This window comes from Conger conger, chromosome 1, assembly GCF_963514075.1.
Source record: "Conger conger chromosome 1, fConCon1.1, whole genome shotgun sequence".
NCBI lineage: Eukaryota > Metazoa > Chordata > Actinopteri > Anguilliformes > Congridae > Conger > Conger conger.
The window spans coordinates 51,593,847-51,604,452 of record NC_083760.1 but is presented as its reverse complement, the minus strand read 5'-3'; the positions used below and the strand labels follow the sequence as shown (position 1 = coordinate 51,604,452).

The following is a 10,606-nucleotide window of genomic DNA, read 5'->3' as shown; positions in this document are numbered from 1 at the left end:
CCCAATGAATCCTTAATTACCAGGACTTATCTTTATCTACACTGCTCAAAAGAATTAAGGGAACATTTAAGAGACATCAGATTTTGATCAAATTTAAAGTTTTCTTTACTGATGTACAGTCAAAGGAAACAACAACGGTCAAAGGAAACCTGGATTCAAAATCACACCGAAAATCAAAGTAAATAAATGAAATCACAGGCTAATCCAACTTGTGAATTTAATCACTGCAACTCATATTGTGACTCAGGAGTGTGTATGGCCCCCGTGTGCCTGTACGCACTCCTGGGCATGTCTGGGCATGCTCCTGATGAGTCGGCAGATGGTGTCCTGGGGGATCTCCTCCAGACCTGGATCAGGGCATCAGTGGTGGTACTTGGCAGCGTTGGATGCACCGATACATAACGTTCCATAGGTGCTCAATTGAATTTAGGTCAGGGGAACGTGAGAGCCTGTCAAAGGCATCAATGCCTTCCTCATCCAGGAACTGCCAACACACTCTGGCCACATGAGGCCGGGCATTGTCCTGCACCAGGAGGAACCCAGGGTCCACTGCACCAGCGTGAGGTCTTACAATCGGTCTGAGAATTTCATCCCGGTACCTAACAGCAGTCAGGGTACCGTTGGCTATGACATGGAGGTCTATGCAACCCTCCAAGGATATGCCTCCCTAGACCATCACTGACCCACCACCAAATCGGTCATGCTGGATGATGTTACAAGCAGCATAAAGTTCACCACGGCGTCTCCAGACTCTTTTACGCCTGTCACATGTGCTCAGTGTGAACCTGCTCTCAAATATGCCATCCTGGAGGAGCTGGACTACCTGTGCAACCTGATTGGGCTGCAGGTACCGCCTCATGCTACCAGTAGTGACAAGGACACTAGCAGAACACAAAACTAGAGAAGAATCAGTCAGGAAGGGTAAGGAGAGAGCAATTGTCAGTGGCCACCACATGCAAAACCATTACCTTTTTGGGGGTCATCTTGCTTTTGCATCTCCATTGCACCTGTTGTCACTTTCATTTGCACCAAAGCCGGTGAAATTGATTCATAATCACTTATGCGTCCTAAATGGATAGATTGATATCCCTGAAGTTTAACTGACTAGGTGTTACACTTGGTGATGATTAAGTGTTCCCTAAATTTCTTTGAGCAGTGTATTTAATGGCTGAAAAGCATCTCTCTACACAATTCTCTCACCATGCGTTATCAATACTACATTACATTTTTATAGCGAGAACACATGGTGAAACTAAAAAAGCCTATCAAGTGATTTTAGTTTTTTTGACCATTGACTCCCCCATATTAATTTAATTTATTCATTCTTATTACAGTATTTTTACATAGAAAACAAAACCATAATCATTGGTTGAGAATAGTAAATATAATTCCAAATTGATTAAAGTTAGATTTTTGGGTGGAATATGCATTTAAGTCACAGCCGGCTAAAACTTTTGATTCGAGATGCTCGAAAAAAAAAAGGCATCTGTAGATTTGAAGACTCCTGCCTACATTTCCAACAATAAATACGTTTCTATATACTTCATGCGGCACTGCATAGTGTAGATTTAAAATATTTTAGCATTATTTAGTGTTTTAGTTTGTAAGTTTGTGATTTAATATAAAATCGAAACAATTCCTTCCAGTGTTCTTGTGATAATTTTTGTTCCAAATTTGTTGGAATGGATAATGGATTTGTTTAATGTGTAGCCTAATACTGAAATAGTAGGAACTATGAAACATACAGTTTCTGCAACATACACTTATATTTAAAAAACATTTCATGACAAGCAAAAAAATGTACTGCAGCAACAAGCACCAATAAACAAAACTCAGTAACATAAGAACAATGCGCTAAGAACATTAAAAAAAACAAACTAGGGTTTCTTTTTTTTTTTAAGTGCCATTTATTAGTTGTTGTCCACTAAGAAGCAGAGAATGAAAAATAACAATAATACAGTAAGTTGTCCAAATGAATCACAGTATTCAATAAATCGAAAACTTGAACCACAACTAACAAAAACCCCATTCTGTAAACCGGTGGCGTTTTATGCAATGGCAGACAGATAATCCTTCACCTCTAAAGGTGAGAGCCGCCTGAAGCCGGCCTCGTTGCAGATGCCCACCTCGATGTTGTCCTCTGTCATCTGACCTTCAAAGCTTTCCTGGAACACACAAACGCACCAGTGCACATTTTCAGACCTTGACAGTAAGTTTCATTACACTCAACAAAGTAGAGAAAGAGAAGCTGTTGTCCAGCTGTTTCGAAAAAATGTCCATTGACTGATGCATTCTGCTGAGGCACTACACTTGGTTCACTTATACAGGACGATTTGCCTTATAGGATACATATACAGTGGGCTCTAGAATTATTGGCACAACATTCCCAGACTAGCGAGTATATATGCACCATAACTAGGGCTGTAACTGCAGCAGCTCAGCTGGATGGCTGCACAATGTAGCAGCATCTGACTTGAGTTGATTTTGGAGATCAAAATGAGCCCTCTGAATTCATGCACGACAATTTCAGCAATGGTACCAGAGATGCATTTGACAAGGGAAAAATGTGGCAGAAAAAAATTAAAAGAATATAAAACACAAAACAATCGCACCCACCTTTAGTGTCAAGATCGCAGTGTGAATGGCATCTTCGAGTTCCAGGTCCTCATTGTATCTGTGGAGAATCAAGTGTGTCATTACATTTTTACAAGTAATCAGTCTAAATGTGACTGATCAGAAGAAATTAATTTTGACATGGAGACATGAACAACTTTTTTGTATGGATAAACTGCCACTTTTTTTGTCCGCAAAAACTTGTAGATCTGCACATGGATAATGTTATAATGGTTTTAAAAACCAAGATGCATGTTGTTATGGTTACTGTTGTATGTTTACCTTTTTTCAAGGAATGTCTTTCCATTCACATAATTCTTTCCCATTGCTGTTGCTTTCCAGGCAAAATATGCACCCTGTGTGAAAATAATGACAATCTGAGAATGTGTACGTTTCAACAGCTAAGTCACTGTGCTAAGTCAGCAAGTTAGCAGTGTCAAGACTACACATTATGTAGCTTTCTTGCTTATATAAACATTTGCCGAATAATGCAGATTTGAACAATACGTAGGCTACATTTCAAAATGTAACCACAAACATTTAACACTATACCTCAATTTTCAAATGTACAAAAAGGGTGATTAATATTTCACCAATACCTGGGCAATATTTAAGCAAATACTAACGACATGAAAACAAAGATATCCGAAATGTCTCATTCCTGGTGACAGTGGCATCTCAGTTCTTACTCCAACACTGAGTCACAACAGCCAGAAAATATAGGCTATAAAACAAGTAATTTAAAAAACTTTCAGCTTACATTAAATATGAACACTTTGCTCATCCTTTAACCTGTACATTTAAAGCACAAGGTTCAAGACAGTACAGCTAGAGTCTATTGTCTATCGTTGTCAAGGAAATTGTCACATTGTCAAAGATCTGTAGCACACACCATTATGAAACATCCCAGAAATGTTTCATAAAACTAGATATCACCCCTCATCTCTAGATAGCAGCATGCATCCTAGCAACCACAGACTGCAACAAAGCGAATACTGTTAAATAGGGCATCAATTGCAAATGTTTAAATGACCTAGCCAGAAAAGACTGCTGCCTGAGATATTGAGAGCCTTCAAGACCTCATCCCAATTGTCATACTCTTGAAAAGTATTAACAAAAATAATCTATATGTAAATTAAAGCTCCTCTGATTAGTATATGGGGTGACATGGCTCAGGCAGTAAGAGCAGTCGTCTGGCAGTCGGAGGGTTACTGGTTCGATCCCCCGCCCGGGCTGTGTCGAAGTGTCCCTGAGCAAGACACCTAACCTCCAAATGCTCCTGACGAGCTGGTCGGCGCCTTGCATGGCAGCCAATCGCTGTCGGTGTGTGATGTGTGTATGAATGGGTGAATGAGAAGCATTAATTGTACAGCGCTTTGGATAAAGGCGCTATATGAATGCCAATCATTTACCATTTAGTATACTATGAACCAACACCTCCAGAATATTTGTATTGAAATGCAACCAACAGTTACAAAACAGTTACATGATGTAACTTACAGAGGGGTCTGACTGGAAGAGGTAGGGCCTGTCTTCATCCCAGCCAGCTATCAGCAGGGACACTCCAAATGGACGCACACCTCTACATAAACAAGAAGAGGCAATGGAAATAATACAAAAGTTTTTCCTTATTTCACATGTAGTATCCTAAACTATTACACTATTATTAAGAACAGTAAAGCTTGAATACACAAAAGAAAATAAAGAAGCAATGATACCGGTTATTAGGTACAGCATTCTTTGTATTGACTTGGTGGTTGCTACACTCAGTTGCAGTTATCAAGACCATTCCCTGCTGAGGAAAAGCACGGGAACGGGGGACGTACCCTGACTGAGTGTACTCCTGCATGACGGAGGCCACTCTCTGCACCAGCTGACCAGTAGGAATAGGTTCTTGGTACACCAGGAAATACTGCTGCGCCAACTTCCTCGCTCTCCGCACGAGAACCCTGCCCACGACACACACAGCAGCATCTCAATGAAACACAGTCTGCTTTTCCTGAATACGAGCCACTGGCGCAAGGAAGCGGAGTAGGTACCTGTAGTCTGGGCCCATGCCGCTGTAGACCATACCAATGTGTTTGGTTATGGGCTCCACTTTGTGCACACTCTGTTCATCGTATAGAATGGACTTCTGTTTCTTTTCTGTTGCCAGCACAACTCCATTTGCAGCTGTGAGGGGAAAAAAAGAGAGCACATGGAAACAGTTTGCAATGTTCTGCAAAACTCAAGATTTATTTTTGCTCAATCTTTCAGCTATGTTTTTTTAGTTTGCCTTGAGTTATGGCTAGGGTCACCAGTTTGTCTCCCCTAGCCTTTTCACATCGTACTTCTGGTCACAGTAGCCTCTTTGTCAAGCCCCTTCTCAAACAATTATGTTGATAACAGGCCATTCTGCCCATCAATGACTTAGTGTCGGGTTAAAACAAAAACCTGTACCCACACCAGCCCCTTTTTGTATAAGACGGGACACCCCTATTTTATAGGGATGCTGGTTTCTTTTAATGCAGTAATATGCAATCCTAATCCTGGAGAGCCACAGTTTTTTATTAAGATCAGAGACCAATTCAGTTGTAATACTGCATTCTACAAATAACTAATAAAACTAAATAAGAAAAAAGATGACATTTTTAAAGATATGTTATATACAAACTTATATCCCCATACCTTTTATGCCCACAGAGGGGGCACCTGCAGCTACTGCTGCCAGGGCATATTCAATCTGGACCAATTTGCCAGAGGGACTGGAGAGGGGGGGGGGGGGAGAGGGGGGGGGGGGGGAGAGGGGGGAGTGGGCATTAGCACATTTCTTTCAGCAATTTAAAAATTTGTATGGCCTGCATAATTATTTGTGACATAATGTTGCCTTGAGATGGTAAACCTGTAAAACGATATTAAAGGTGTCAATTAAAGAACAATTTAGAATTCAGAGGGCGCAACTATGGCTGGAACTAAAACCAACATACACCTGGGTTTGGTTGCAGGTTTGCTATGCAGAGTTAAACTATAAGGTTACACACAGCACATTTTCAAGTGATAGCTAGATAGGTTTATAAATAAATGCCATTTCAAATAAGAAATATTTGTATGGATACATGGAAGCACATGTAGCTAACTTACAACAATCTAGCTAGCAAACAAACTGCCAACAACCTAAGGGTGATTGTTTTTTCTCTTTAAGAACTATGAATTATGAACCGAAACCGAAACAAACACACGTAGATTAGCTTCCCAGGTTGTATTGTGAGAAGTCTTCACAAAGACAGACCATAGTGAATAAATCTGAATATGTGTTAATTAAACAGCGCGAAATAACTGCTAACCAGCTACTATCCAAATACTTGGCCCAGCCTAGCTAACTATCAAGGCAAATACCACAGGTTGCTGAATAGGCCAGTGGTGACTCCGCACTTCTTTAATCTCTAGGTTTGAATTCCTTAAAATAATATCAGCTCGGTCACAATCCCCGATTTATAATTGACCAAAGCTAGCCTACATTACATGCGCCACAATACACATGCAAAACTGTTCAATTTACCTGAATGTTGTAAGAGAGAAGCTATAACCTCTTTCTGCCATGTTTGCTTGCTTACTTGCCGGGGAACTAGCTTAACTGAACGAACAATCGTGATTGGTGGATAGATCATTCACGTCATCAAAGATTGCTGCGACAATAACTAAAACTGTAATGTTGCATGTGCGAGTATTCATTCGACAATACATATGTTACGCAATAACATCCACCGGTGTAGAATTGCACTATGATAACTATCTACTGACATTATAATATTGCAGAGCCTGTGCGACAAATTGATTTTATAAATCACATTTCCCCAGATTTTCCCATAATCCCAATAGTCGCAGAGGTCAGAGGTCATTAGCTTAGCTTTACTGTTTGTGGTGAAAAATAATTTAGCGTAGCTAACGTTACAATGTCGAGTCTGTCAGGCTTAGTTTGTTTTCTGAGGCGATCTTGGATACGCTTGGAATGGACACTTATGCAGGCTATCGGATTTGACAGAGAGTTGGGTGAGTTAAAATTTTGTTCACACATGCTGTTCTGTAGTAGTGTTAGCTAGGAAGCTGCTTACATGGGTAACTTGCTGGGCTGTAGCTAGATAACTACATTGGTATAGAACAGAGCTCAGTCCTGGGTGTCATAACCAGTTAACTAAAACAGATATCTAGACGTAATACAGTCAACATTAATAACTTTGGCCTTTCATGGTGCGTAGCCATTATCTAAGTTAGCAAAATAATTATATGATTATATGCTATATACGTCTTAGCATCTGTGGTCAACATAGCTTCTTGCTAGTAAGTCGTGCAAACCATATAAAGCCCTTGAACTCATAGAGCTAAGTTACTAAAATATCCTTTTTTTTCCGAGTGGATTGTGCATTAATTTCACTATGGCTGAAACTTGTACGTTGTCTCTGCCTTGAAGCCCCAGCATTAGCATTGCGTGGTCGAGGACTCCTTCCCCAGCCTGAGAACGAAGACAGCAGACAGCATGAGGAACACAGCTTCCTAGATAACATCTTTTGGATGGCTGCCCCCAAGAAGAGACGAACCATAGAGGTTAACCGCGGCAGGAGGCGAAACGAGAATAACCTCATTCAAGTTAAGGTAAATGCTACTTAATTTCTGCAGACATCATAGAGAAAGCTGGTGATGTTATGTGATTGATGTTTCAGAAGTACATTATTGCCACATACCTTACATTGTTAAGGTACAGTGGAAATGAGCTTGATCACCTAGTCTTGTGATTGTTTTTATGAATAGATTATCATTTCTGTGTATCACATGTAAGATTAGTAAAAGCACCTTCTGCAGTTCTGTGAAACTGGACTTGGAGAAGCTCAGAGATGCTTGCAAGTGGGAAATCAGTCTTGGACCATTGTCATTTGGATGCAAAGAGCATATCAAACTGGGAACACTTCATAATTTTTTTTTAGTTTTATCTTTACCAGTTGTTAACAGAAATACAGTGCCACCTGTATGTAATTGGACAGCGTTGTTGTTGTTTTGGCTCCACTCCACATTTAATTTTAAATCAAATGATGAATATGAGGTTAAAGTGCAGACGCCAGCATTCACCTTGCATGGGTTTTTACATTCATGCAAAGTGAACTGTAGGAATTACAGCCCTTTTTATGAATATGCTAATACATAGTTAATACACTCAGTGAGCACTTTATTAGGCATTTATTACTTATTTTTTAGACTGATTGCCTGGTGTAACCTATCCATTTAAGAGGTTTGACGTGCTGTGTGTTGCTCTTCTGCATACCACTGATTGTAATGTGTGGTTATTTGCATTACTGTCACTTTCCTGTCAGCTTTGACCAGTCTGGCTCCACTGACCTCTTTCATTAACCAGGCATTTTTACCCACAGGACTGCCGCTCACTGGCTGTTTTTTGTTTTTCGCACCATTCTCTGCAAACTCTAGAGACTGTTGTGCGGGAACCCCAGGAGATTAGCAGTTTGAGATATTCAAATCACCCTGTCCGGTCACCCAACGATCATTCCATGGTCAAAGTCACTTCGATCTTATTTCTTACCCATTATAACATTTGGTCTGAAAAACATCTGAACCTCTTGACCTTGCTCTTATGCCTTTAGTTGCTGTCACATGATTGGCTGATTAAATATTTGCATTAACAAGCTGGTGTACAGGTCTACCTAATAAAGCGCTCAGTGAGTGTATATAGTTGTCTTTATGTAGTTAATGTAGTTAATAGCAGATAACAAATGGAGAATACAGTGACACGGCATGCTCCTCTCCCCGGCAGACAAACATCGTGCCCTGCCCTGAGTGTGGCCACCTGAAGCTGAAGCACGTGCTGTGTGGGTTCTGCTATGAGAAGGTGCGGAGGGAGACGGCGTTGATCCGCCGTCAGATGCTGGCCATGGAGGGCGGGCCCCTGAAGACCCCGGCCGTGCCCAGGGTCGTACTCTACCAGGGCGAAACACCTCAAGATAGCAACGAGGGGAAGGAAATCGTAGAAATGAGCCGAAAACGCCCCTCCTGGTTCAAACCAAACTGATTGTGTCATTTACTCCATAGCACTGTTTTACTTTTTGTATACTACAGGTAATTAAATATGATATGTACTCTACCAGGGTGAAACGCCTCATGATTGCGACAAGGGAAAGGGAATTGTCGAACCGAACCGAAAGTGCCCCTCCTGGTTCAAACCAAACGGATAATGTAATTTACTCCATAGCGCTGTTTTAGTTTTTGTATCCCACAGGTAATTAAATATACATTAACACTGTATAAGTGTGTCTGTAATTGTGGGTGAGCAAATCATAGAGCAGCTTTTCTTTAGATCAGTGGTCACCAACCCAGGTCCTAGGGATTTACCATCCTGTTGGTCAGCACTACTCAGCTCCCTGTCCTGCGGGCAGCAGTGTATTGGCTTCAACCGTGTGCCACACCACCTGATTTCACTTATTATTTCTCCTGCTCAGTTCAGATAATAAGCTAATTCGTGAAATGAGCTGGTGCAGTGCACGGTTGAAGCAAATTCCTGCAGACACTGCAGCCTGCTGCACGTGGAGTTCAGTAACACTGCTTTAGGTTTTCCAATTCAACCCAAGTTTGGCACACATGACTCTGCTAATTAGCAACTCGACAGGATTTCTTGCTGTTGAACGGGGTGTGCTTTGTTAGGGTTTGAGTGAAAACCTACATGATGGTTGATCTCCAGGAATGACGTTGATTATCAATGGTCTTCATAAGATCATCACGCAAGGTTAAAGGATCTTAGGAGGACAGTGGTGTTTCTTGACAACTGAGGATAAGTAATTTAAAAAAAAATGAAAATAAGTGATGAAATATCCTGACAGTAATTGAGTGGGACTATTACTGAAAGCTTCATCAGTAATTCCAGGGATGGAAATGGGCAAATTATACCATTGATATTTAAAGGTGTAGTTCTGGAATGTTCTTCCAGCATATATCATATATTGTGGCCATGATAAATCTGTAGCCAACAGAGAATGAGATTCAGTGAGAGAAATTCATCCTCTGTCCTCTATATTCCTGTTTGGAATGGCTCTGTTCAGGCTAAATCATTGTGTAAAAACAAATTAAAATCACTGCCAGTGACAAATTTAGCGGCCTCTCAAATCTTATCTTGCATTAATATTCAGGAGTACAATCACAGTGACAGACACAGTTCCAGCTGTGACCCCCTCCCATAGAGCCATAGAAAAGGAATATAAGAATGGAAATATTATTAAAAGGCAGACCTTGCTCCGAGACAGTTAGCATTGACGTAGCCTTTCTAATATGACTTTCTTATTACATTTAATTGACAAAGGCTCACTGACATGTTGACTCACCCTCTGCCTGTTTATAGTTCTTAAATTTGGGTTTCAAAATATGCAGTTGACGGGTCTGTACTCTGTACCAAAACATCGTATAGCTGTACAAAAATTCAAGCTCATTGGTTGAAAATGGGTTCTAATTGCCACAGCCAATGGCATTTCAACATCAGCGCGTTCACAGAGAAGGGGAGGGATAAACAGTGTTGTGGTTTGAAGTTTGTTGCTGCAATTCCTCTCTTGACTGTTAGAAGTCCGAAATGACCTATTCAAACAACATTTGAATGGCAACCAATCAACTGATGATGATTGTTGGTGAATTATTTGGATGTACACACCTCTTTTAATTACTCTGAAATAAATAAGGGCGATCAATTTCTGTTCTGTTATTTGGAGAAAGAGAGAAAATTGAGGCAGGACTGACTGCAAGGGAAAAATAAGAACGTTAGAGAGCAAAGTGAAAGACCAGGGAGGTTGAAATTCAGAAGCTGGAGAGAGGCCCAACAGTAGTGTAAGCTTAAGGCAGTTGCAACATGTAACATGTTTGACAACCCCACCTGAAAGCCCAGAATTGCCAGGAAGGGCAGTTCAGGTCAGAAGCAGGAGACATTTTACTTGATTTTTTTTTTTAATACAGTGAACTTGTTTACATGCAC

General features: G+C 40.7%; 2 protein-coding genes across 2 annotated transcripts; one reads left to right on the top strand and one right to left on the bottom strand.

The window, feature by feature from the left end:
- Positions 1 to 1,871: 1,871 nt before the first annotated feature.
- On the bottom strand, positions 1,872 to 6,375 carry psma2a (proteasome 20S subunit alpha 2a). The gene is made up of 8 exons (XM_061234197.1): positions 6,152 to 6,375; positions 5,281 to 5,357; positions 4,653 to 4,785; positions 4,440 to 4,562; positions 4,114 to 4,195; positions 2,896 to 2,969; positions 2,617 to 2,674; positions 1,872 to 2,165 (listed from the first exon to the last, which is right to left on the bottom strand). Exons 1-8 carry the CDS (start codon positions 6,190 to 6,192, stop codon positions 2,049 to 2,051), a joined length of 705 nt encoding a protein of 234 aa, XP_061090181.1. The 5' UTR covers positions 6,193 to 6,375; the 3' UTR covers positions 1,872 to 2,048.
- A 111-nt stretch (positions 6,376 to 6,486) lies between these two features.
- On the top strand, positions 6,487 to 8,737 carry mrpl32 (mitochondrial ribosomal protein L32). The gene is made up of 3 exons (XM_061234185.1): positions 6,487 to 6,642; positions 7,061 to 7,242; positions 8,411 to 8,737. The coding sequence occupies exons 1-3, from the start codon at positions 6,546 to 6,548 to the stop codon at positions 8,663 to 8,665; spliced, it is 534 nt and encodes a 177-aa protein (XP_061090169.1). The 5' UTR covers positions 6,487 to 6,545; the 3' UTR covers positions 8,666 to 8,737.
- Positions 8,738 to 10,606: the final 1,869 nt, after the last annotated feature.